This window comes from Salvia splendens, chromosome 18 (assembly GCF_004379255.2).
Source record: "Salvia splendens isolate huo1 chromosome 18, SspV2, whole genome shotgun sequence".
NCBI lineage: Eukaryota > Viridiplantae > Streptophyta > Magnoliopsida > Lamiales > Lamiaceae > Salvia > Salvia splendens.
This window is the reverse complement of record NC_056049.1, coordinates 7,287,273-7,314,682: the sequence shown is the minus strand read 5'-3', so window position 1 is coordinate 7,314,682 and position 27,410 is coordinate 7,287,273. Positions and strand designations below refer to the sequence as shown.

The following is a 27,410-nucleotide window of genomic DNA, read 5'->3' as shown; positions in this document are numbered from 1 at the left end:
ACCCATGCATCCCAATTACTACTACCAAGTCTAAATTGGTCTTGCTTGTCAACTGACAAACGATAAACACAATTCTCAAGAGAATTGATTTCAGGGAATTAACCATTTCGTAGCCCACGAACATTGCGACTGTTCGTTTCTTCATTCCAGCTTTGGAGCTCATGTTTCCTCCAACTTCAATTGGTATAATCCTGTCTTAGAAGAGTACAATAATTTGTCTTGCGATTGTTAGAAATAGTGGGAAGAAATTCCCAAGCCGTGTACAGACGGTACTCTAACTATTACAATAGAAAGGAAACTTGCAACAAAAAGAGGAATGAAAATTACAACGGAAATAAAGCAAACCAAATTTATAAGTCGAGTCGAGGAAAGCCCTCTTTCCGCAAGACAAATTACGCCCCGGCTAGTGCTCACGGAATGGCGTATTGCCCCCAAAGATAAAACGACTTCCTCCTAGCGTGTAGAAGCACCTCAAACCCGCTAGGCACCGGCGAACTTGATGGAGTTCCGAGAATCGAGCTATGCAATGCTCCTATATGTGAACTAGGATGTAGAGAGCTAGAGAAGAGAGAATGCTTGTTGTGATGTTGGTGTGTCCTCATCTCCCAAAACTCCACCTATTTATAGGATATGAATGCCTACATGAAGAGTCTTGGCATTAAGGCACTTCATAATGCATTTGGAGGTTACCTTAAGATGAAAGGCCAAAGGACTTAGGAAAAGGAAAAGTTCCCCATATTTTACACGTTTTCCTACAGCTATATTATATGGGAGAACAAAGAGAGAGAATAGACTCGTAGAATTGTCAGATGCAAATTATATACCACATCGAAAATAAGTGAAATCGCAAGCAATTATATTCACTACAAAAAATACGCCAATTACCTACTGTGAAATTTGTTGGTATATCCTATTTACCCCTTGGCATTACGAAGGGATTTGCCGTTGGTAATTGTTGATTTTTTTCAATTCATCATAATTCGTGTCAGTGCTTTTTTTTCCCATGTATCTATATATTAAATCAATAACTGCTAACAAAATGAAAATCATGACAAATAAAACCTTAAAAACATTAGTCAAAACATAGTCAACAAACCAAGACAAAATAATAACCAAGAAACAAGCCGTGGAGATTTGTGATATTCAAATTACGTCACACCATGTAGAAAAATGTAGAAGACAACTGTATAACAAAATAATTTTATTTTATTTAACTTTAATGCTATCTTTTAGTGAACAACCTACTGCCTGCCAATTAAGTAATATATGCAGGCATGTAGCAATAATTTAATCGAGAAAAATGACAATAATTTAATCGAGAAAAAATGACAATAATTCAGCAGCTCATTGATTTCCACGTTTCAAGAGTTGGTAGAGTTAGTAGAGGTGAAAAGTCAGAAATTCAATTGCAGTAGCAAAGCTAAAGCTTTAGAACCCAACAATAGTTGGTAGAGTTGGTAGAGGTGAAAAGTCAGAAATTCAATTGCAGTAGCAAAGCTAAAGCTTTAGAACCCAACAATAGTTGGTAGAGTTAGTAGAGGTGAAAAGTCAGAAATTCAATTGCAGTAGCAAAGCTAAAGCTTTAGAACCCAACAATATTCCACAATCCTATTGATAAAATTTGGAGCTAACCAATTTTGACGAAGAAAGGGCCCCATTTTGCATTGTGCTCCACTTTTTAGCAGCAGTCCATGCAGCCAATTTTTAATGCTGAAGGCGCCATGGTCGACATATAAACACAACAATTATGATTCCATAAATGGCTTCGTCTAATCGCCCAATTACTCGACTCCCTTTTGGCAAGATTCTCTTTTTCGGAACCCATTTTGCAGAGACTCGGTAAAAGATTCTTCATTTTTTTATTGATTGTGAGATGAAAAGTAGGGAGGGGAGATCTTTGGCAGGGACGCCCACCTGGGCTGTTGCCACTGTTATCTCCCTTTTGGTTGCCATTGGCTTCTTGCTTCATGGAGGCTTGAAGAAGTTTGGGAAGGTTAGTGTTGATTTCTCCCTCTTTTTATGTGTGTTTGTGTGTGTGTGTGTGATGGTGATGGATTTTGAAGTGTTCATGATTCTTGAATTGTTAATGATTATGTAGTGTGTTCATGTGTGTTTATGTGTGTTTGTATAGTGGTTGGATAGGACTAAAAGGAAACATCTTCTTGCTGCCTTGGATAAAATCAAGGAAGGTAAGAAGATGGGCTCTTCTAAGGTTTATTTGTTGTTGGATTTTTGATGTTCTTGTTGAATTTAGATTTTTGGTTTCATGAGATGCTTCTTTGGTGTAAACCAGAGTTAATGGTATTTGGGCTTCTATCGTTGTTGATGGGTCATTGGATTGCTTTTGTGGCCAAAATTTGTGTCAAGCCATCGGCATTGATGAGCAGCCGGTTCTATCCATGTTCTCCCACTAAAGTTGCAGAACAACAAGCTCTTGCTAGACATGCGGTTGTTTTCAGGTCTGATCATTTTAATTCCTCAATTTCGCGGATGTTGTTGGAAGGCCAGAATCACAATTATTGCCCTAAGGTATTTCTTTCACGCTGTATAGATAGTTTCTTGTTTCATTTTCACCATGGATCTGGATTTTATGCCTACTTATTCAGCAGTTGTATGTGCTGTTAATGGTTGTTAGGATTAATGTATCCATCAGGTATCCAAGTTCATAGAAATGTAGGACATGATTTTTAGTTTTAAATGATGTGCTTAGAGAGTTTCCTTCCCTTAATTTTAGATTGAATGCATTGTGCGCTCTCGAATGAAGTTGTATTAGCATTCTGGATTTGAATATTTGCCTCATACTCAAATTCTCATATCTTGCTATATCAAAGTCACAATAAAAGTGGTCATACAGAAGACTTTAAATTTTAGAAAACCAGATTTGATGCATCAGAGTAATAGGGTTTAGGGTTTAGATTATGGTTTCCAGTCTCTAACGTCAAATTCTAGCTAGTTAATGTAATAATTAAGGTTGCTTGTGCTCAGTATCTACCTCTGTTTTCCAGGATCGTGAACCATTTGCTTCACACGAGAGCCTTGAGCAGCTACATCGGTTCTTTTTTGTTTTGGGCGTTACCCATGTCTCATATAGTTTCTTAGCCATTGCACTAGCCATGATCAAGGTGGGCGTTTTCAGTGTCATAGTAACCTCCCATGATTCTTGCTGCATTGCTTCAGCCAACATGCTCAACATTCGTTATCCTGAATGCAGATCTATAGCTGGAGAACATGGGAAAATAACGCAAAGACATTGGCTCTTCGAGGCCTGCTAACTGCTGGTAGTTGATATGATCCTATTATATGTGGAAAATTTATTCTCATCGCCTATGAATTATTTCCTTGCAATATTGAAGCAGATTCTGAAGATGTCGGAACAGATGGTATGCCAATACGGCGCCTATCAAGTTTCGTTGCTCATCATACATCCCATCCTTGGAGTCAGAACAGACTTCTTGTTTGGCTGGTATGCACACACAAAGTCTCATAGGTTTAACCAAATTAGGCATTACTAATTGACTGCTTAGTTTAGATTCTGTGGCAACATAATTCTGAGTCATTATCCTTTGTGTGTATGTTTGTGAGTTGGCACTTGAACATTTCATAAGCCAGTTTATGCTCAGCTTTGTTTCAGCCGCCAGTTTTGGAGTTCTATAAGCCAAGCTGACTATATGGCTCTACGACTGGGCTTCATCACTGTAAGTTTATCTCCTAAGTTCACTTGTTCGGATCCTACTGCTGATTGCATACATAGTGTGGATTTATAACTTTCTGTTTCTTTGTTATGGCTTACATTTTCAGACCCATCAATTACCTTTCACTTATGATTTCCACAATTACATGCTTCGGAGCATGGAGGAAGAGTTCCGAGATATTGTTGGCATTAGGTACAAGAACATTCATTGATTAGCATGGTTGCTAATATCTCTTATAACAACCATTATCCTGTTTCTAATATATTACTCATCTACATAACTCCGATGTGGAATTTTCTTCACATATATGCTATAAACTATAAGTATATCATCTCATAATTCATTCACAAATTTAGATGGATTTTCAGCAGCATTTAAGCCTCATGGGTCGACTTCTTGAATGCGTTCAACATTGACCTTTCTTTAGATCAATTGACAGATTATGCTCACTATCCTCTCTTAAAGCTGTATCTGTACTTTCTTTAAAAAGATGGTAAATATCATTTGTAAAGGGTTCTATAAAAATGGATCTTTTGGCTCGCCTTATTCGCTGGAGAGAGTAAAACGTTGCAGTTTCCAGCAATGACTTGTCTAAGAAGCTAAATTAGCTGTAGAAATTAAATGAAAGTATCTAATATTTCTTCCTTATCTTTTGCAGTATCCCACTATGGGTTTTCGCTATTACCTGCATTGTTCTAGGATTTCATGGTAAGATCCTCTTACCGAAATGAATATTGTTTATGAATCTGTGATTAATCGATTGTTCCTGTCTTGCTCACTTGAATGCATGTGTTTGTCATCGGTTATTTCTTGTTGCTGACAAACCTCATAGCATTGATATAAGACAATCTGAATCGTAATTGATCCTGCTCTTCTGTAACTGTTCTAAAGTGTATTGTTATACTTATTTGGCATCAGGAACAAATATATACTTCTGGCTCTCTTTCCTTCCCACCGTTGTAAGTTGAAGACTTTCTTTTTGGGCTTTATGAACCTTCCAGATGTATCGTTTGCTTATATGTCTTGAGCAGTTGATCCTTCTACTCGGTACAAAGCTACACCGCATAGTTGTAAAGCTGGCTGTTGAAATCATGGAGTCCAGTCAGTGGACTGAAGTCCGGAGGTTCAATCTGAGGGACGAGCTCTTCTGGTTTGGCAACCCCAGGCTGCTTCTCCGATTGATACAATTCGTATCATTTCAGGTTGCTCAACACATGTCATTTCGTGGCTTGGATTAAGATTCAAATGAAAAGAAACAATATAGATAAGTTCATCACCTGTGCTGTTGTGTTTTTTGTGCAGAATGCATTCGAGATGACAACTTATCTATGGTCATTGGTAAGACCTCATCAATCCAATCCGATCTTGTAGTTGCAATTTAAAGCAAAATATACATACAAGAGACTGTTTTGTTTTGATGTGTTTAATTCAGTGGGAAATAAAGGCATCGTCGTGCTACACTGACGACCGCACTTTCTTGGTGATTCGGTTGACATTTGGGTACGTTGTGGCTCACTATCTTTCCACTGTTCCGTTCTAGTGTCTAAAGTGGTGCACCAGTGCAGGGTGATCTCGCAGTTCTGGTGCAGCTTCATCACTTTCCCTCTTTACGTTATTATAGCTCAGGTAGGTAGTTTTCTCGTGTGCTGGCTGGCCTCGTGCATCGATTTCCATTCGCATGTTATAACACAGTCGTTGCAGATGGGGTCAAAGTTCAAGAGGACCATAGTGTCTGAGGATGTGAGGAAATCGCTGCATGGATGGCGGAAAAAGGTGAGGACTAGACACGGACCGAGTCCTACCCAGCCGTCCTTGGAGGAGGGGAAGGACACAACAGGCAACTCTACTGGAAGAATAGAAGGGAGCTCAAGCATGGCGGGGCGTAGCTTGGCTTCTGATGAGAATGGCTCCTTACCTACGTCAAACGAGGATCTTCAGGATCGGGTGCGTTCGGATCCGGAGGTATGATAGTTGGTCGTGGTCAAGTAACCGACGACCATCGCTTCGGTTTTGTATATTTGTAGCAGCAATAGATGAAAGCTCATTTAGTTAGGGGATATTGGCTGACAAAGGTTCTTGCCAATTGCATTTTATCTATTTAATCGTGTGTTACAAAATTGGGAGTAATACTTCTTCAAAATATTAATATGAGCATTAACACCTACTCCACAAAGGATTGCGTTGTTTCGAATTATGTTTAAGTATTTTTCAAGAACTTTATATCGTATACGTATTAGGTTAATACTATATAATGTACTAGGACTATATTTAAGTAACATGTACATAAAACATGCACACTTTGTTCTATAAAAGATGATTCCATAATGGAATGCCATAAGATTTCATGCAATTTTATTTTAAGGAATTTAAGTAAAGAAAAAACAATTGTTGAGTGTTTTCAAGTAGAATAACTGGATAAAATAATAGAGAAACAAAATTATTGGATATTTTAAAGTAGAAGAGATGAATAAAATAAGAAAGAGAAACAATAGTTGAATAATTTAATTATTTTTAAAATAAGTAAGGAGTCATCTTAGTTGGAATGGACAAAAAAGAAAGTGGACGAATGAAGTACTCCATAACTATTTAAATTAGAATCGGAGAACAATAATCTCATTTTTTTTCATTTAGCCCTTCCCAACAAATTACTACACACTAATCACAAAATTATTGCATACTATTACTAACCATATGGTAAATGCAAAATAGAATGTAGTTATGAAAGAGATCTTTCCATGTTCCATCCCATATTAAAAATAAAAAGTAAAACATACAAATATTAGCCTAATCACTAAATATATATTCACAATTTATAGTCCCAGCAAACAAGTTTGGGTCATACAATTCAAATTAGTAGTAACTATTACTTGGACTAAATTTGATGGATTAAATTATAAAATTGGAAAGCCCATGGGCCTATTTATAATTGTTGAAACATGAAGGATCAAATTATTCATATTGGAAAGTGTTCATATTTGCTGCCCCTCTTCCAAGTAACCTCAAATTCTCTCACAAAACAATTCTCTCAATTTCTCCTCATTTATTTGTCAGCTGTGTTTATCTTTCCGTAGTTCGATCTGCAATCATGGTGCTCGAGGTTTGCGCTTCATTTAATTTCAATTGGTTGCGTTTGCGTATCAGGGCTCAGTTCCCCCCTTGTAGTTGCCAATCGCGCTAACTGTTCGAGTTTTAAATGGATGAATAGGCTACGATGATCTGCATCGATAATTCGGAGTGGATGCGTAACGGCGACTACTCCCCCACTCGATTCGATGCTCAAAAGGACGCTGTAAGCCTAATTTGCGGAGCGAAGACTCAGGTTTTCTTTTTCTTCCCCCTTTTCAGTTATTTCGTGTTCTAGGGCTCTTTAATTTTTTAATCGTTAGTGTTTGTCTTGTTGATAAGCGAATCAATTTATGTACCACCTTTACTTATTGATTTGGGGAATGCTTTTGGTTTAGTGCTGGTTAGGTTTGTGCTGATTTGTGTGCGTGTCTTCATTATTATTATTTTATGTAGGCAAATCCAGAAAATACAGTGGGAGTGTTGACAATGGCCGGAAAGGGGGTTCGTGTCTTGGTCACTCCAACCAGTGATCTTGGCAAGATATTGGCATGTGCACACGGTTAGCTTCTACTAACATTGGGTCAGCTGTATTAGGGAATTCATTTTATCAGTATGTGATGATTGGAAGATTATAAAATTGTGAACTGGGATTTTGATAAAATTTTCCCTGAGTTAAAATTTGTTGGTTTATCTCCAGACTTTAGCTTTAGGGTGATGGATGGACACTCAATGATCTTTTGGGTTCTTTTTTATTATGCATGTGGGACTAAGAAAGTTTAGTGTATTATGATACTATTGAAGATTCACAAGTTGTTTTCAGTCAGTTGTGGAAGCATGTGCCTGTCAAATTGTAATTTCGACGTCATAATGCCTATTTTTCCTGTGATTATCTTATTTATCATAGTGCTTTGATGATCTGTGTAGGTGTAGAAGTGGGTGGTGAGATGAACTTGGCAGCTGGGATCCAAGTTGCACAGTTGGCCCTCAAGCATCGCCAAAACAAGAAGCAACAGCAAAGGATAATTGTGTTTGTGGGAAGGTACAAATCATTAAGTTATGTGCTTCTGAAGTTGATTTTTTTAGCATTAGTTTCTCAGGGAGTCATGTATGTTGTTGCAGTCCTGTTAAGTATGACAAGAAGGTGTTGGAGTTAATTGGAAGAAAATTGAAAAAGAACAGTGTAGCTCTTGATATTGTAAACTTTGGTGAAGAAGATGAAGAGAAGACAGAGAAGCTTGAGGCATTAATTGCTGCAGTAAATAACAATGATAGCAGTCATATTGTACATGTTCCTCCTGGTCCCAGTGCTCTTTCAGACGTGCTTATCAGGTTTTTCTCTATTTTGGCTGGAGCTTCGGTCAAGATGAATCTATTATGTTACATTTTCTAATATTTTTCTTTGTGCAGTACCCCAATATTTACAGGTGATGGAGAAGGAGCAAGTGGCTATGTTGCAGCTGCGGCAGCTGCTGCTGGTGGCGGGTTTGAATTTGGCGTGGATCCAAACTTGGACCCTGAACTTGCTCTTGCACTTAGAGTATCAATGGAAGAGGAGAGGGCAAGACAAGAAGCGGCTGCAAAGAAGGCTGCAGAAGAAGCTGGAAAGGGGGAAAAAGGAGAGCTATCCACTTCACAGGATGTAACCATGACTGAGAATGTGATCCCTGGAACATCTGAACCCGAAAAGAAGACCCATGATCTAACGGTTTGAGTTCTCATATTACTGAACTCTTGTTTTAGCATCTCGGTGTGATGGTCAACAGTGGACCTTAGCTTTTTACTTAAGTGCTAGCATGGTTTACATGACTGACAGCTTGGTACTTTTGGATTTCACGTATTTGTTGATTAAATCTTTAGAAGAACTTATACGAATACAAGAATATAAGGTCTTGATATGTGTAAATTTGCGAGGGTTGAATGTTATAGGAGTCCAAGTAGGTTGTTTGTATATGAACAGAGAGAAACAGGATAGGGTAACATAATCTTGTGCGTATCTGATGTGGCATGTTAAGAAATGTTGAATGTTTACATCTATATTTTCCTTGTAACTATCCTTTTGACAGATTAAACCTTATCTTTGTTGATGAAATTAAGAGAAATTTGTTATTTTTTGGTGCTAAAAAGTTTGCACGATCTTATGTGTATATAATAAGAGAAAAAGAGAAATGCTCGAAGAATTCATTTTCTTTTAGATCTATTTCTTTTTAAGGTTTTGAATTTCTAAAAATCAACCTGGAGCCTCTCTTGAATGCATTTTGACTTCTGATTCATAATTCAATATGCAATGAACTGAAGATAACATAAGATATTTTCTTACAGGATGATGAGAATGCATTGTTACAGCAAGCCCTAGCTATGTCCATGGATGATTCTTCATCCACAGTTGCTGTGAGGGACACTGACATGTCCGATGCATCTGCTGATGACCATGATCTGCAACTTGGTGAGATCTAATGTCCATTTACTATTATCTTGCATTGACCTGTTTCTCTGGACTTCTTTCTGTATACTGGATCTTGGTAGAATAATCTGCAGATTATTTGATTACAAAATGTACCTTTTTCCTTGTAGCTCTTCAAATGTCTGTGCAAGATGGTCAAGGTGATCAATCAAACCCGAATGAAGCAAATAAGATATTTGCAGATCAATCCTATATGTCCTCCATGCTGGCTCAAGTAAGTGTATCTTCATGTTATATTCTTGATTATATGGCTGGCTGAGTTAATTGATTCTCAAATATGTACTAACACGTTAAACAAATTCGAAACATTGACTGCCAGTTTTATCATTTATTTAATAGTTGATTGCTTTAACAGCTTCCAGGCGTTGATCCGAATGACCCCGCCATCAAAGATTTGCTTGCGTCCATGCAAAATCAGTCTGAGGTTAGTTGTAATGACTTTGGTAGGAGAAAAGGGTCAAAGTAGATGAAAAAAATCGTAAAAATTAGATATTAATTGATAATCGCTCCTGTGTGTGAAAGCGATATTGTTCTTCTCTTCTTATGAGTACTCTTCTTGCATTGTGTATTTACTCAAGTTCAGCTTTGTAAGAGAGTGATCTGTGACCAGCACATACTTGATTGGTGATGAGATGATATGAAGGTTTTGCTTCAAATGAACTCCCTGTCTATCAGTCATGTTTGATTGATTGCTTAAGTCTTACCCTATAAAAATTGGATCTTTGTTCAAAACTTTATGACTGGTGTTTTATATCGTTTCTGCCTTCAATATTAGTTTCTTCTACAGTATGTTTCGCAACTAGTTGCCTCTGTTTTAATCATGTATAGTTTTACTAGAATGTACTCCTAGTTGCAACATGGAGACGCCCATTTTATGTTACTTAGTTTCACTAATAATGCAAATATATTCTCTCTCTGTGCTTATGAACTGATTGTAATGAGCTCATTTTCTTCTGCTAGTGGAAATAGTTACAATTTATAATTGTAGGTGTTCATGATAAGCATACGTATCACCTAGACAAAATCAACGACTGGTTTTCTTATAGCTCGTTGTTTGTACTATTGTACTCTTTATACGTTTGTAACATTTTTGGTTCATGCAGAAGAAGGAAGAAGACACAGAACCAAAAGAAGAGGAAAAGAAGTGAACACACGTCTGGTCTACTCTCACCTTCAGGTTTATTTCCAACTTTCAGCGGTGTTGTCCATTTTGATCTTGTTGCAATGGCCTTGTTATTTCTTGTGTCACCGATCACTTAATTACATGTGTTGCATAGGTCAAGGGGATCTAGTATGCAGAAAGTGATGAGAACTGTTGAAGTTGGCAGTCAGGATGATATGCCATGAACCATCTATATATATTATGACGAAGGATGATTGTTGTGAACTGATCCAGCATTACCTTGAGAACTTTGATGTCAAAATTATTACGTTTTATTTCAGATGGTATTGTGGATGGCTTATTCAATCATTATGTGGAACGCTGTTTTTTCTTTGCTTAGTTTGTCTCATGATTTATTCTGTATGGTCTTTAAGGCCATCCGCAACGGGTGAGAAGAAAAAAGGGGTGGGGACTCGTCTCGGCGAGATGAGGTACGAGGGAGATGCATTGCGAGCGTCTCCTCCCAACGAGGTTTGCACTTTGAGTTGGGGGGAGAGCTGTCCCCTCTTGTGGCAATTTTTAAGTGGGCGGTGATACCCACTCAAGCCCCGTGCGAGTGGCCATCGTTTTTTTTATCATTTGAAAATTTCTATTTTATTTCAAAAAATTGGAAATTAGTTAAAAACTATAAAATTATCTGACTAACGCAAAGATAATTGTTATATTACTGTTTTTCATTTTTAATTTTTTATTTTTTATCCTTCAATTATTCTAAAATCAATACTTCATTCTACCAGATTTTTTTACACAATAAAATCTCTAATTCCATTTTCTCTACAATTTCCATTCTCAATTCAAGTATGGTTGATAATGAGGAAATAGCTTGGTTGATTGTCTTAGCAGAGCAACGTAGTAAAGAGTATTACAAAAACCTTGCAGCTCCTCCTCCTTATGTCCAATGAATTTGGTCCTACATCCATCGTGATTGGGAGGAAGTTTCCCAAAGGTTTGTTTGGAATTATTTTTCTAAGCAACCACGGTGGGGAGTTACTTTTGACGCTGTGTTTGCATGCACCGAAAATTAGACCTGCCCACGGTTCATGAACCGGCGGTTTTGGTTCGGAACCGCCGATTCCGATTTTAGGAAATATGGAACCGGAACCTAACCGTGAGGCTGTTTCACAGTTTCGGTTTCGGTTCAAAAATCAGCGGTTTCAATTTCGGTTCCGAACCGTCGGTTTTCGGACGGTTCGTAGCGGTTTAGGTTCGGTTTTGCGGTTTCACGGTTTTTTTCCTTAATTTTTTTTGTCATGTAGTTTGAAATTATAAAATAAATTGGAACAAGGAATGAATAGTTTAAATTGAATTAAGACGAGTAAAGTGAAAATGATATCAAATTTACAATTTACATATACAAATTACAATATGATAAAATTTACAAACAAATTATAATGTGATATAATTTACAAACAAATTACAAATTGATATAAATAGCGGGAAATGAGTCCAATTTGAATTTAAAATCAACATTAAAAAAATAAAAATAAATAAATAAAAATAAAAGAAATGGTGTTTTGTTCAATCAATTTTGAATAGTGCAGTCATCACCCACCACCAACCAATTTGTTTTGAAGACTCAACTAGTCAATTTTGAAGACTACAAATTCATTAACCAATGTCAATTAGAGTATTATGCTTTATAAAGTAATCAATTCTTCTAAGTTTTACTAAACAATGTTTGATAAATACTCCCTCTGTCCCTAAAAAATATGCACTTTAGGGTCGACACAAGTTTTAATGTAAAATTGGTAAAGTAAAAGAGAGGTAGAGAGAAAAGGTAAATAAAGTATTGTTAGTGGAGAATGAGTCCCACCTCATCAGAGAGAAAATGCTTTCCAAAATTAGAAAGTGCATATTTTTGTGGGACAGACTAAAAAGGAAAGAGTGCATATTCTTGAGGGAGAGAGATAGTATTTATTAATAATGATTCATGCTCCATAGACTCCATACATAAGACTATGTTAATTAATAAAATCGAAAATAGTATTATCAAATTATTACCATAATCAATGGTCCATACTCCATAGTCATCTTGTAATTTAGTTTATTTTTATTTTATTATCTTTTCTCTTATGTTTTTCAAATTACCATCCAATTTTACCAAATAGTATTATAAAGTTATTTTTGCTGCAAAATTTTGTCCCACATTATTGTTTTCACGGATATTACCAAATTCAAAAATGAAAGTTACTTATAAAAGTATAAAACTCAAAAACTGGATCATTCAACAATGTTTTATTTAATGAAGTATAGTTTTAGTATAAGGATTAACTATGTTTAAATTTATCATTGCATTGGCGGTTCGGAACCGTGAAACCGCCGGTTAACAGGCGGTTCGGAACCGGCGGGTCGGCCGCGGTTTCAGTTCAAAAAATTTCGAACCTGAACCGAACCACGGTTCTAAATTCTCTGTTTCGGTTCGGGATATTTCTTGCGGTTTCGATTCGGAACCGTAACCGCCGGTTACGGTTTCGATTTTAACTGCCGGTTCGATAAACCTTGGGCAGCTCTACCAAAAATTATTTTGTGCATTGCAAATACGTTGGCCCTTGACGGGTACTTCCATGAACAACTAAACACTATCGGTCGATAGAGTCTTACAACACTACAAAAGTGTACATCTGGTATCCTACGACTACTAGGAAAACGCCGGATATCTTCGACGAGTACTTGCATTTTGCCGAATCCACTAGCCGCAGGTGCTTGAGAAAATTTTGTAGAGGTGTTTGCAAAACCTTCAGTACGTAGTATTTTCAGAAAACCACACCAGCTACGATTGCCAATAGTTGCTTTGTCTTGATGAAACACGCCACGGCTTCCCGGAGATGCTTGGCATCATTGATTGCATGCACTGCAATGGAAGAATTGTGCCACGACATGGACGGGGAGAGGGGGAGGGAGGCGCACACCAATGGCTATAAAGGCTCACACCCAATGATTGCGCAAGAGGTGGTCGCTGACTACCGCCTATGGATTTGACATGCATTTTTCGGGGTTCCCAGACCCAACAATGATATCAACATGCTCAACCACTCGGACATCTTCAACGATATTTTGGACGGTAGAGCACCGACAATATCCTTCACGGCCAATAATCGACGCTACAACATGGGTACTCTCTCGCCGATGATGACCGACCTTCTTGAATATGCTCAACTTGCCGCAAGACCCCAAACATGTTCTTTTTTGTATTGATGCAAGAGTTTGCTCGAAAAGATGTGGAAAAAGTGTTCGACATTTTACAAACACGGTTCACGATTATCAAAGCCTCGAGTTGTTCTTGGTATATGGACATCCCTTCCGACATCATGTATGCGTGTACTATATGCACAATATGATAATTGAAGACGAAGGACAAAACCCGACAAACTTTTTCGACGAAGAATTGGGGGACACCTCAACCGCAAATAGTTTTATAAAATTCTTGTTAGATTTATAAAGTTAGTGGATGAATGTCCTATTACCAAAAAGTAAATAAAACAATTATTCATGAACGAACAAAAATTTAGATGTTTAATGACGATAAGAGGAGTACATTAATATTTGTATTAGGGTCTATATTCATAATCACTAAATACCCAACAAAACAATATTGTGAGACTGATTCCATTCATATAAGAAGAAAACGATAATTGAACGACACTTAGCTTATTGAAAAGATGAAAAATAAGTGTGACTAAAATTTGTTGATAAAAGTGAGTATGTGTTGGCTGAGCTCATGAGGGACTTCTTCATTCAGAAAGTGGCCAACTCCTTCCATCACAACAATCTCTTCCAAAAGTGGAACATATTTCTTGAATCCACCATTTATGAACTCCTCCACACCAGGAAAACTATAGGTCAAGTCCAGATCACCGATCACAAACTTCACCGGCACTTTGATCTGAGCTCCGGTCCACGGCGCTGTCAGCTCCCAGCTCAAATCCATTTGGCGATAGTAGTTCAACCCTCCGGTGAAGCCAGTTTTGTCGAATTTAGATGCGTAGTAGCTGATATCTTCCGGAGATATCCATGGCGGCAATTCCACTGCAGGCCGCTTGAACAGAACGTCGAGCCCTAGCTCCACCGGAATGCATGGAGGCTTCGGATCTGTCGTCGTCAGAAATGTGGCCATCACGGTTTTAGTGTCTACTGATGCGAATGCAGCCTCTGCTTTTCCTACTTCCTGAAGTTGATAAATGTTGATAGTATGAAGAAATTCAAATTCAATAACTCCAAACACCAGATTTTCAAATTGAACTTCATACTTAAGTTGATAAATGTGAATATGATGGAGAAATTTGAATTCGAGAATTCCAAACACCAGATTTTCAAACTGTAGTTCGAAATTAAGTTGATAAATGTGAATATGGTGGAGAAATTCGATTCCGAGAATTCCAAACACCAGATTTTCGAATTGAATTTTGTAATTAAGTTGACAAATGTTAATACGATGAAGAAATTCGAATTGGAGAATTCTGAACACCAAATTCTCAAATTGAAGTTCATAACTAAGTTGATAAACGTGAATCGGGTGAAGATATCGAAGAATTCGAGAATTCTAAACACCAGATTTTGAAATTGAAGTTGAATTGGGGATACCTGAAACCTGCACATGTAAAACGCATCGCCAAACGCGTCTCTATAGCCCTGGATAGTCTTCACATTAGGGTTCCTAGGCTGAAAAATGACGCTGGTATTAACGAGAGCTCTGATCCGATCGGGGCGGAGCAAGCAGAACCACCAGGCGATGATGGCGCCCCAGTCGTGGCCGACGAGGAACACCTGCTCGAGGCCGAGCGCGTCGAGAAGCGCCACCAAATCGCCGACGATGTGGAGCAGAGTGTATCCAGCAGGCGGCGGCGGAGAGTCGGTGTCGCCGTAGCCGCGGAGATCGGGGGCGACGGCGCGGTAGCCCTTGGCGGCGACGTCGAGCATCTGGTGGCGCCAGGAGTACCAGAGCTCGGGAAAGCCGTGGAGGAAGAGCACCGGCGGCGCGGAGGCCTCCCCTGCCTCCGCCACGTGCATACTGATGCCGTTCACCGTCAGCTGCTTGTGCGAAATTTGATCCATCTTTGTTCACGGATTTCGTATGCTGCTGCCTGCACCTGCACCTGCACCTGCACTTATAGGAGCCGTCTATTCATTTTCTTTGTAGCTATCTATCCATTCGCTGCCGTCTATTCATTTTCTTTGTATCAATCAATCCATTTTGTCTTCTTCACTATTCAAATAAGTATATTCACATTGGAAATGCTGTATATTTACGTCGTTATTTCACGTTACGTTCAATTATCTACTGCCTCCCTTTCCTCAAACTTTCTACTAGTATCTTAAAAGTTTGTGTTTGTTTTTATAGATTAAATAAGTACTAATATCAATATATAATCTAGGGAGATTATTTTAGTTGAAGGAAATATCTATGATTAGTTATCTTATGATTATTCATCTAAGATTAAGTTGCGGAATTGAATCTCATAAACCAAATATACTACGCATTTAATTCTGAGATACAATTTTGCAAACTGAACACCCCTAAGCAGATAGATTAAAAAGTAGAGATAATTAAATAGAAAATAAATAAAATTTAGAGAATATAATAAAGGAGAATAAAGTAGCATCGTAAAATATTAATTATTAATATATATATAGAAAGGAGAATAAAGTAGCAGTGTAAAATATTAATTATTAATATATATATATAAATGATTCAGTTACGAGGAACTATTTAAAAAAAATTATTCAACTATGAGAGAACAAAAGAGAGTATTAATTATTCACTCTGTCCAACAATAGGAGTCACATTTGGTATGAGCACGAGCTTTAAGAAATGTAAAGAATAGTTGATTAGAAAAGTTAGTTGAATATATGACCCACTTTTTCATATTGGTTTTATAATAAAATAAGAGTGAAGTGAGTTAGTGGAATGTTAGACCTACTTGATATTTATATTAAAGTGAAATGTGTTTCTTATTGTGGAACGAAGAGAGTATTTGGGATATGTTGAACAAATGAATTTTATGGTATACTAAGAGGGTTCACTTTATAGTTATTACACCCTCTGTCCCAAAATAAGTGAGTCATATTCTTCTTTGGGATGTTCTAATATAAGTGAACAATTTAAAGTAATAATTATAACAAATGCCAGTAAGTAATACTAATTCACAATTTATTAATATTATTCACACTCTCTAATATACTTACCTTATGTAATAATAATAATGGAAAAAAGTACCAACATGCAAGAAATTGAAGGGAAGGGATTTTTTTAATGGGCCAAACTATTTACAAAAGATATAGATATATTTTGGACTTTCATACCGTCAACAGAGTAAAACTACGAGTATAATTTTGATAAACAAAGTCAATAGAGTAAAACTAAGAGTACATTTTTACGTAGAAATGGAGTAATTAGTCGATATCTATCCATTAATTTCTTCAATAATCGCGCCTTTTCATTTTCATTGTAGATATCTATCCATTTTGTTGCCGTCGTCTATTGACTTTCTTTGTATCTATCTATCTATCACTTTTATTTATTCGAATTTCTTCGAATTGAAATGCCGTATATTCCCACTGGAAATGTTGTACATTTATGTCGTTATTTCACGTTAAATTTATGTAACTACGTTGAACAAATGAATTAATAGTATATTTGAAAGTAGTAGTATTACCAAACATGACAATTTCGCGTCTCTGAAAAAATGTTTTAAAAGACAAAATTCTTAAATTGCAATGACCTTAACCAATTGAAAGACTGCCTGCTATATACGTCTTTCTACACACACAAAATGGTCGTACGTCTTTCCTCTTTCTAGAAGTTAAAAGAAAGACTCAATCACGGTGACCATATTTATCTGTTAGAATGTTATGCGACAAAGTATAATTTTTTCACTTTATACATCTATTATTATTATTATTATATTTGATTATTACCATAGTTATTATTATTATACTAATAACTATTACTACTAATTTACCTTAATTATTTATATTCTGAATTATATAATATTATCAATTTGTTTTAATCTAATATCTAGTTGAGGTAATTCTAATGAAATTTTGAATTATGAATTATATTGTATTACAATACTATTAAATAATTGTAATTAAGTAATTATGTTATTAGTACATTTATTATTATGAAGTTATAAACTAATAATTTATTGAGAAAATTTAATCTAATATTTTGAATTAATCTTATATAATTATAATAATTAATTAGTACTATTATATTTTTAATTTACTAAAACAATACTATTATGATTTTAAAACTATTGATTATATGATTTTATTATTAGTTATCTTCTTTACAAAAAAATTAATTATAATATTTTTATTTCTGTGTTTAAATTAAATACTTTTTCATATCTTTAAAAGTATGAACATTTGGTTTGACACGAGTTTTATTGCGTAATTAGTAAAATAAGAGAAAGATAGATAGAAAAAGATTTTTAAGTATTTTTAGTAGATAATGAGTCTCGTCTCATTAAAGAGAAAGAAGTTTTCAAAATTAGAATATTCATACTTTTCAGGGATAAACTGAAAATAAAAGAGTTTATATTTTTTAAGGACGGATGAAGTATAAAATATATAAACTTGATAATTTCTAAACATAGGAAAGTAAAACTGTCAAGAATTATATTTTTAAAATAATTTTTTTTGTGAAATTAAATTTCATGTTAATTTTATTTTCCATCATACAAACGTGACTGAAAATCTTTGTTTTATTCACTTCACTTTGATAATTTCGCCAATAAATAAGAGATATGGTATTCGACCACAATTATAAATGATTTTTTTATTATCTACCCAGCCTAGAGATTATAGGGTAGGCGGAGTATTAAAAGTTGTAAGGACTAAGGTCATCCACAACGCTGTTCCTATACCGTTCCTTAAACCACTATTTGAGGGCCCCACTGTACTTTTTTACTCCATTCCTTAACTAAGGAACGGAACCTGCAACCCTCCGTTCCTTAACCGTTCCTTAACCGTTCCTTAAATTACTATTCATTCTATTTCAATTTTTATTTTTATTTCCAACTAAATTAAATTAAATAAACACACTTTATTAAAAAACAAACATACTTTATTAAAAAACAAACATACTTCATTAAAAAACACACAATATTAAAAAAAATTACAACTTAAACGTGGGAAAATAAAAAAACTACTCCGCCGGCGAATCATCCTCCGGAGGCGGTCGAGGTTTAGGGGGAGGGGGAAGACCAAGTAGTCCTGCCATATGCACAATTCCGTTCCACCAGGCCGTGTATTGGGCGTACGAGAAGCGGGAAGTGTCCGCCATTGTGGCGGTTATGTACGCCACCATAAGTGTGTTCGAGCCTCCTTGTGAGCCCGATCCCGAGGCCGACTGGCTTGATTCTCCTCGGCCCTTCCTCGCTCTAGCCGCTTTCGCCGCCTTCGTCCCTTGCGGACGACGGCGCCCACGGCTAGATCCCTCGTACTCGGCGGCCGTAACCCCAACCTCCTGCGTGCCACGATCACTGGGCGCATCGGTGTCACCAGACGAGTACTGGCCGCTCGTCGTGTGCTTCGTCCGCTTTGAGGTTGATCCCGAGCTGGAGCGGACACCACCGGCCCACCTTTCCTCGTCCTTGACGAGCTGCCAAATATCAACATATTTGAACTGTACACCGGTGTCCTGGTGGAAGGCGCGCATAGCCGCCCTCAGTATGTCGGCGCCCGAAGCTCCGCTTTGGTAGTGCGCCGCTTCGGTGGAGTAGATCCCGCAGAATTTTTTGACCTGTAAATCGACTCGGCCAAAGTGAGCACGAAGCATTGTATATTTGCGCTTCCGGGCCCCTTTCGGCTTAGTCTCGTGGTAGACATCACGGACCTTTTCCCAGAAGCACTTGGCGGCTTGTTGGTTGCCGACGATGGGATCATATGAGACGGTGAGCCAGGCGGTGTACACCTCCTTTGTTTCTTCGTTGGTGTAGGGATGCCGGCCCAGATCCTCCGGCTCCTCCTCCTCATCCTCCTCGGGTGCCTCAGACGCAGCCCTGTAGCTTCCACCGTCTCGGCCTCCTCCCTGAGTGGGTTCAACGGGGATATCCTCCCGAATCTGGGACAAACCCTGGGAAAGCCGCGAGCCGGAGCCTCGAGCGTAGGCATCCACATCGAAAGTGGGTGGTTGGTACCCACCCGGCGTCGCCGACCCCTGCGTGCCCGGCGTCGATGACCCAGAACCACCAAGTGTGTTGTACATGGTCTCCCAATCGCCGAACGCGTTGAGATCCCACCCTCCGGCGCCGCCACCACCGTAATTGCCGTCGCCGGACCCGGACATTTTTTGAAGAGATAGAATATGAAAATTGGAGAGAAATTGATGTTGATGTAGGAAGAATAGATGTGTAGTTGTGTATAAAATGAATGAATTAGGTGTATTTATAGAATAAGAAAATAAAAATAAAAATTAAAAAAATTAAGAAAAAGTTAAAAAAACGGTAATGTTACCGTTTAAAAAAAAAAAAATTTTAAAAATTCGATTTTTATAAAAAAAAATAATTATTGCGTCATTGCTGACGTGTCCCACTCGCGGGCCGGCGAGTGGGAAGCACGCACGCACGGGGATCGGCCACGTCGCCCAGGCGCGTGGCGGCTTGTTCCGTGCCGCGTTACGTGCCGTCGGCACCCGGCACGGAATGGGAACGAGACGGGAGCGGAATGCAGCGCCGCAACGCGTTCCGCGGCGAAACCGTTCCGGCGGAACGGCACGCGGAACGGTTTCGGCACGCGTTGCGGGTGCTCTAAGAAGTACAAAAATAAAAAATTAGACATATAGGCGGTAATGCGCTTGGTTCTATTTTCTACTACCACATATTCAATCATAATATTTACATCAGCTCTAGACTCATTCTTCAACTTGAAAATGGTGAATATGGTTTATGGATTATAAAGAGATAAAATTGAGCATAATATAACCCAAAAGAAGGAATACATAATGAAAAACTAAAACTGATTACAATAAAAAATCGAAACAAATAAATTGTAAACAGTAGTTAGCCTAGTCGAGGAGTACTCTTTCCGCAAGATGAGATACGCCCTGGTAGTGCTCTCGGATTGACGTTTCGTCCCCAAAGATAAAACGACTACGTCTCTGGTGAAGCAGCACCGCTATCAGCAGAGCTCCGGCGAACTGGATGGAGGAGATGGCAGAGCTTCGACAGAAAAGACAATGCAGAGAGGGAGAGATCTTATGCTGTGTATGCTGGTGAATTAGTGTAGGAATGCAAGGAATGACTAGCCTATTTATAGGCTCAGTCCACTGCAGGGGTCAACCAGCCATGATGGCTGTCATCATTGCGAGGCTGTAACCGCCGACGGTTACAAGGCGTTACAAGAGCTGGAGAGGCTGACCCTGGACGGACTTATCGGGACACGTTGCGCGTCTAGGTTCGTTCACGACGTGGACTTCATCACGTGTCAGCCATGTAGGCTTTACCGCATCATACTGACGAGGTGTCATCCCGCTTGGCTCGCTGACGTGGAAACGTTGGTGCTCTAAAAAGAACTAGACCAACCAGCCTTGGGTCGAACCCAAGCACACCGAGCCCCACGACCAGGCCTAAAGAACAGTCCAAAGACCACCCAAAGACCAATTGCCAAGATCAAAGATCCAAGTCCAAGGACACTGACACGAGCACAGGCACGGGTACGGGCACGGGCTCGGGCTCGAGGCTCGCAGCGGGGTGGGCGTCGGCGCTCGCGTGTGGGCTCTACAACACATCTTAGTCCACTAGAATTATTACATGTAATAATCCTTCTTATTAAATACTTGTTTAATAAGCTTGTTACTTTCAATGTGGGATAATTAACTTTTAATTAATCCCACGAGTTCTCCCATAGCTCATTTAATTAACTCGCAATTTTGCGCGACTTTAATCCATTATTTCTCACTCACCGGGAATCGGATATGAGAAAATGAATATGCCACGGTCATCTACTCCGAACATAAATAGACGCTATATCATTTAATTTCACAAAATTAAATGTCTCATTGGAAATATTATTGGTCAAAATCCCTTGACCGGGCATACGATTCCAACAATCCCCCACATGAGGGAAATAGCCAAATGCATATGCATGCAGACACAAGCTCAACCCTCGAGAGGTATATAAGCATAAGGATAGATAGTTGTTGGCTTTGAACCATCCATAGACAACACCATCGGATACACATGCGGCTTAGTAGCGCGATGCTTTGAACTATTCCCCCACGGCGTGCACCGAGACAATGGTGTTAACACTTAAACACCTCAACCTCATCCGTTCTCATGTTTTGTGTCTTTTGCAGCCTTGGACACCACTTTGGATTCATAAGTGTGTTATTTGAAGCGGCCACACTTCACACTTACATAGGTGATTCCTAATCAAGTATCTTGCCCTACTCGGTCTCCTTGAGAACTCAATCTCCTTGAGATCCTTATGAGTCGTTAAAAGTCATAGACTTAGCCTCACCACTAGGCAAGTTTTTCAACACTCTATTGCCTTCTAGGGAATAGATATGGATGAGTGTTTCACACGAACTCTCATAGCTTAGTTGTCCCATTGAATCAAGTTCTTGGGATCTCCAGTCATCATGGTTGGGTTCCCATTATGACAATTCTTTAGTTTGTGGATTTCAAACCCATTCTCTCTAGCAACTTATTCATTTGATCACGGTTTAACCTTTTGGTTAGCGGATCCGCTAGATTATCTATTGACTTCACATAGTCAATTGTAATCACCCATGTTGTGATCAAATGTCTCACGGTATTATGTCGTCGACGTATATGTCGAGACTTGCCGTTATATAAGCCATTGTTTTCCCTTCCAATAGCAGCTTGGCTATCACAGTGAATTAACACTGGTGGCACTGGCTTAGACCAACATGGAATATCTTTAAGGAAGTTCTTAAGCCATTCGCTTCCTCACCAGCTTTATCTAAAGCTATGAATTCCGATTCCATGGTTGATCGGGCTATACATGTCTGTTTCGTGGATTTCCAAGAGACAGCGCCACCCCCAATAGTAAAGACGTATCTACTTGTTGAAAGTGAGTCTTTATTGACGGATATCCAATTTGCATCACAGTACCCTTCAAGTACCGGGGGTATCTCGAAAAGTGTAGCCTATGATTGTGAGTATGTTTTAAATATCTCAAAACCCTTACAAGATCTCTCCAACGCTCTTTGCTTGGATTGCTCGTGTAACGACTCAACTTGTTCACGACACAAGTAATGTCAGGTCGAGTGCAATTAGTCAAGTACATAATGCACCCGATGACCCGTGCATACTCTTCTTGTGCAACGGGCTCGCCTTTGTTCTTGCTCAAGAGAACGTCGAGTTCAATAGGAGTCTTAACCGGCGCGCCATCATAGGCATTGAATGTATTCAATATTTTCTCAATATAATGTGATTGTGTTAAGATGATTCCATCAAATGTTCTTAGAATCTTCATTCCAAGAATTACATCGGCTAGACCCATGTCTTTCATGTCCAAATTTCTCTTTAACATGGCCTTTGTATCGTTAATCACTTGAGTGCTACTACCCTAGATTGACATATCATCAACGTATAGACACACTATAATATGACCGTTATTAGTGCTCTTAATGTAGACACATTTGTCGCATTCGTTGATTTTAAACCCATTTGATAACATCACATTATCAAACTTCAAGTGTCATTGCAACGGCGCTTGTTTCAATCCATATAGGGACTTTACGAGTTTGCATACATTTTTTTATTGTCCAGGTACTACAAACCCTTCGGGGTTGTTGCATATAGATTTTATCTTCTAATTCACCGTTTAGAAACACAGTCTTTACATCCATTTGATGAATCTCAAGATTGTGCAATGCAGCAATCGCGAGAAGCACTCGGATAGATGTAGTCCTCGTTATAGGTGAATAGGTATCGAAGAAGTCGTGTCCTTCCTTTTTTTAAAACCCTTTACTACAAGTCGGGCTTTATACTTATCAACTCTTCCATCGGCCTTAAATTTCCTTTTAAGGATCCATTTGCATCCTAAAGGTTTCGCACCTTCAGGTAGATCAACCAACACCCAAGTGTGGTTTAGCAAAATTGAATCAATTTTGCTTTGAACAGCTTCTCTCCAATGTAGCCCATCTGGGCCATCAAAGGCTACTTTTATAGATGTTGGTTCTTCATCTAACATAAAAGCAATGTAGTTAGGACTAAATGTTTTTGATGTTTTGACCCTACTATCACGTCTTAGTACTGTATCATTTGGATCGGGCCTTGCACGCTTGCGCGATTCAGGTTCTTTATCCACTGATTTAGAACTAGTGGCTTCTTCTTCAATTCTTGTCTCAGAATTGGTTGCGACCTCTTCTTTGTCCTTGCAATGAAATGTATTTTCAAGAAATACGGCCTTCCTTGATTCGATTATTGTTCCTACTGTTATAGTCGATATTTCATACTTGTGAACAACGAATCGATATGCACTACTCTTAAGTGCATATCCAATGAAGATACAATCAAATGTTTTAGGGCCAATTGTAACTTTTTTGGGCGAGAGAACCATCACATTCGCCAAACACTCCCACACTTTGAGGTATTTGTAGGATGGTTTCCTTCCTTTCCACAACTCATAAGGAGTGATGTACTTTCCTTTGAGTGAGATTTTGTTTAGGATATAGTTGTCTATCAAGATAGCCTCCCCCCACATGTTATGGGGCAATCCTGAACTAAGTAGCACCGCATTCATCATCTCTTTTAGAGTTCGATTTTTACGTTCTGCAACACCATTAGATTGTGGTGAGTATGGAGCAGTTGTTTGATAAATTATACCACTTCATTGCATAATTCCTCAAACGGGGCTACATATTCGCCTCCTCTATCACTTCGAATCGTTTTGATTTTACAACTAAGTTGATTCTCAACTTCGTTCTTATAATTTTTGAACGCTTCAATTGCTTCATCTTAACTTGTTAAAAGATAAATGTAGCAATACTTTGTGCAATCATCTATAAAAGTGATAAAGTACTTTTTACCACATATAGTTTGCACAAGCTTTAAGTCACACACATCCGTGTGAATTAATTCAAGGGGTTTTGTGCTCCGTTCAACCGAGTGAAACGGTAACTTAGTCATTTTAGCTTCAAGACATATTTCACATTTGTCTTGGGTATCTACTTCATTAGAACGCTTCAATTGCTTCATCTTAACTTGTTAAAAGATAAATGTAGCAATACCTTGTGCAATCATCTATAAAAATGATAAAGTACTTTTTACCACCTCTAGTTTGCACAAGCTTTAAGTCACACACATCCGTGTGAATTAATTCAAGGGGTTTTATGCTCCGTTCAACCGAGTGAAACGGTAACTTAGTCATTTTAGCTTCAAGACATATTTCACATTTGTCTTGGGTATCTACTTCATTAGCCTTTAATAAATCTAAATTTACTAATCTTTTAATGGCTTTTGAATTTACATGTCTCAATTTACAATGCCACAAATTTGAACACTAAGTCAAGTAAGAAAGAGTAGATGCTTTATTATTATTAGCGAACGAGTTTGGGACAGTCCAAAGACCAATTGCCAAGATCCAAATCCAAGTCCAAGGACACGGACACGGGCACTGGCTCGGGATCGAGGCTCGAGGCGGGGCAGGTGGCGGTGTGCGCATGTGGGCTCTACAGCCCATCTTAGTCCACTAGAATTATTACATGTAATAATCCTTGTTATTAAATACTTGTTTAATAAGGTTGTTACTTTCAATATGGGATAATTAACTCTTAATTAATCTCATGATTTCTCTCATAGCTCATTTAATTAACTCGCAATTTTGCGCAACTTTAATCCATTATTTGTCACTCACCGGGAATCGGATTTGAGAAAATGAATATATCACGGTCATCTACTCCGAATGTAGATCGACGCTATATCATTTAATTTCACAAAATTAAATGTCTCGCTGGAAATATTATTAGTCAAAATCCCTTGACCGGACATACGATTCCAACAAAATATATATAATATATCTTCGAAATGGGCTCATTTTGACTAAAACACCTAACTATTATGAGCATCGGCAACTCGTCAGCCAACACAGGAAGAAGAGTGTGCTGATGGCTCCACTCCACGGAGGAAGCTGCTCCTCCTCTCGCATAAGGAGACCTTCAATCCATTTCCGAGACTACGTTGGGGGTTAGTTATTTATAGTTAATTCAGTCCGTGTATCTAATGTAATAGAGTAGGAAGTCGAGCGTATTTATAAGCTCTATCTCGGGTTTTCTTTGTGGTTCTTTCCCGGGAGATAGGAGGTCGAACCGCCCTAGGGTCTAGATATAAAAAGGGAACTTGTCATCACATTTAATATGAATGATAAGATATTTCCCAAATTTGCTTTCTCTTTATTTTTCTCTCAAAAACTGACGAATTGTCCGACGGAGGAGACCTCCGCGTGCAGCCTGAATTTGGTCGTCGGGCTTCCTCGCATCGATCCTTGTCTCGATACGATCAACATAGTATCAAACTCGGACTTGTTGGTTCTATTGATTACAAGAGATAAAAGCCGGGCGTAATACAACCCAAAAGAAGGAATACAAGAAACGAAACTGAACTGAATTACAATGAAACAAATAAACCGTGAATGTTTAGCCGAGTCGAGGAGGCCTCTTCCCGCAAGACGAGATACGCCCCGGTAGTGCTCTTCGGTTTGGCGTTTCGTCCCCAAAGGTAAAACGACTACGTCTCTTTTGATGCAGCACCGCAATCAGTAGAGCTCCGGCGAACTGGATGGAGGAGAGGACAGAGCTTCGACAGAAAGACAATGCAGAGAGGGAGAGAGCTTATGATGCAGAGAATGCTTGGAATTGTGTGTCCTAATGCAGTGGTATGGCCCGGGATCGAGATCGGGATCGGGCTCGGGCCCGAGGCCCGCGGCCGCGAGCGCGAGCACGGGCTCGGGCTCGGGCGGGCGGCGGCGGCGGCGGCGCGCGCGTGTGGGCTCTTTCACCCATCTTGGTCCACTATAATTATTAAGTAACATAAAGTCACTTAATTTATACACATTAAAAGATGTGTTAATCCTCCAATGTGGGATAATTAACACTAGTTAATTATTCCCTAAGCTCCAACTCCAAGCTTTAATTAAAAGCTAATTATGCCCAACTTTAATCCACTATTTCTCACTCACCGGAAATCGGATTTGAGAAAGTGAATATACTACATTTATCTACGTAAAATGTAGATCGACGCTATGTCATTTAATTTCACAAAATTAAATGTCTCGTCACATTTATTATTTGGTCAAAATCTATTGACCGGACATATTTAATACCATGATTTCTACAGGACTGTGCGTCCTACTTTATTCGCGTTTTCTAAGTCATGAATGGCAGTGCCTCAACGACCATCTCCATGGCTAGATTTGTGGCCTGATTCATGATTTCTTTCTCTTCTAGTGTCTGATCCATTTTCTATGGAGCGAGAGAATGGAGAAATATGTGAAACGAGGAATGAATTTTGATCAATTTTTTTAATTAAATATATAAAAGATTTTAATTAATATTCATGGATTGATATTTATATGTATTATATATATATATATATATATATATATATATATATTTTGGAAGAAAATACAATGTGCCTAGCAGGATAGAAAAACTAGTATAATTAAAAAAGTTAAAAGTTAATACTATATAAAATCTAGTCGAGCTTCTGATTTTGCATCCCGATTTAAGTCTTCTATCCTAATTATTAACGTCAGTCTGCAAGATTTAATCGTACGTGTATATAGAGGTGTGTTATATGAAATCAATGCACAATTTATTGTTATCAATAGTTCAATACAATACATTCACATTAATATCAATTACCAAAAGTTAGAACTAACTTAAAAAATATCCACACATTTTAAATTATTATAACTATATGAATGTAAATTATTATTTACACAACTTATATCAAATTAAAGATAATTTTATAAGTATTCTAACGAGATCTCACTTGCATATGTTCCGATGTCAAAATTTGATTTTTTTAAAAAAAATTCATATTTTTGAAGAAGCAGC

The 27,410-nt window shown here is 38.2% G+C and overlaps 3 protein-coding genes across 4 annotated transcripts; 2 read left to right on the top strand and 1 right to left on the bottom strand.

The window, feature by feature from the left end:
* The first annotated feature begins 1,391 nt into the window (after window positions 1-1,391).
* LOC121776446 (MLO-like protein 4) lies at window positions 1,392-5,865 on the top strand. 2 transcript variants are annotated; one of them, XM_042173619.1, is made up of 15 exons: window positions 1,392-1,993; window positions 2,132-2,189; window positions 2,294-2,529; window positions 3,006-3,122; window positions 3,212-3,278; window positions 3,354-3,463; window positions 3,621-3,695; window positions 3,799-3,884; window positions 4,351-4,400; window positions 4,611-4,651; window positions 4,724-4,894; window positions 4,995-5,030; window positions 5,125-5,192; window positions 5,258-5,318; window positions 5,394-5,865. In XM_042173619.1, exons 1-15 carry the CDS (start codon window positions 1,874-1,876, stop codon window positions 5,658-5,660), a joined length of 1,563 nt encoding a protein of 520 aa, XP_042029553.1. In that variant the 5' UTR covers window positions 1,392-1,873; the 3' UTR covers window positions 5,661-5,865. The 2 variants fall into 2 exon arrangements, with proteins under 2 accessions (XP_042029553.1, XP_042029554.1); XM_042173620.1 differs by having other exon boundaries at window positions 1,393-1,993; window positions 3,357-3,463.
* Window positions 5,866-6,660: 795 nt separating this feature from the next.
* On the top strand, window positions 6,661-10,720 carry LOC121777438 (26S proteasome non-ATPase regulatory subunit 4 homolog). Its single transcript, XM_042174702.1, has 11 exons — window positions 6,661-6,789; window positions 6,898-7,011; window positions 7,212-7,317; window positions 7,683-7,797; window positions 7,878-8,087; window positions 8,166-8,463; window positions 9,078-9,201; window positions 9,330-9,433; window positions 9,575-9,643; window positions 10,323-10,396; window positions 10,497-10,720. The coding sequence occupies exons 1-10, from the start codon at window positions 6,778-6,780 to the stop codon at window positions 10,365-10,367; spliced, it is 1,197 nt and encodes a 398-aa protein (XP_042030636.1). The 5' UTR covers window positions 6,661-6,777; the 3' UTR covers window positions 10,368-10,396; window positions 10,497-10,720.
* Window positions 10,721-13,871: 3,151 nt separating this feature from the next.
* Window positions 13,872-15,555, bottom strand: LOC121777695 (epoxide hydrolase A-like). The gene is made up of 2 exons (XM_042175036.1): window positions 14,963-15,555; window positions 13,872-14,546 (listed from the first exon to the last, which is right to left on the bottom strand). The coding sequence occupies exons 1-2, from the start codon at window positions 15,431-15,433 to the stop codon at window positions 14,058-14,060; spliced, it is 960 nt and encodes a 319-aa protein (XP_042030970.1). The 5' UTR covers window positions 15,434-15,555; the 3' UTR covers window positions 13,872-14,057.
* Between the last annotated feature and the right edge of the window lie 11,855 nt (window positions 15,556-27,410).

Excerpts from the sequence above, each read along its gene's own strand:
- LOC121776446 (XM_042173619.1), top strand. The coding sequence starts at position 1,874 with ATGAAAAGTAGGGAGGGGAGATCTTTGGCAGGGACGCCCACCTGGGCT. Across the intron at positions 1,994-2,131 it reads GCTTGAAGAAGTTTGGGAAG|TGGTTGGATAGGACTAAAAG; the intron begins GTTAGTGTTGAT and ends GTGTTTGTATAG. Across the intron at positions 5,319-5,393 it reads TTTACGTTATTATAGCTCAG|ATGGGGTCAAAGTTCAAGAG; the intron begins GTAGGTAGTTTT and ends CAGTCGTTGCAG.
- LOC121777438 (XM_042174702.1), top strand. Across the intron at positions 8,088-8,165 it reads CTTTCAGACGTGCTTATCAG|TACCCCAATATTTACAGGTG; the intron begins GTTTTTCTCTAT and ends TTCTTTGTGCAG. Across the intron at positions 9,434-9,574 it reads TGTCCTCCATGCTGGCTCAA|CTTCCAGGCGTTGATCCGAA; the intron begins GTAAGTGTATCT and ends TTGCTTTAACAG.
- LOC121777695 (XM_042175036.1), bottom strand. The coding sequence starts at position 15,433 with ATGGATCAAATTTCGCACAAGCAGCTGACGGTGAACGGCATCAGTATG. Across the intron at positions 14,547-14,962 it reads TTTACATGTGCAGGTTTCAG|GAAGTAGGAAAAGCAGAGGC; the intron begins GTATCCCCAATT and ends TATCAACTTCAG.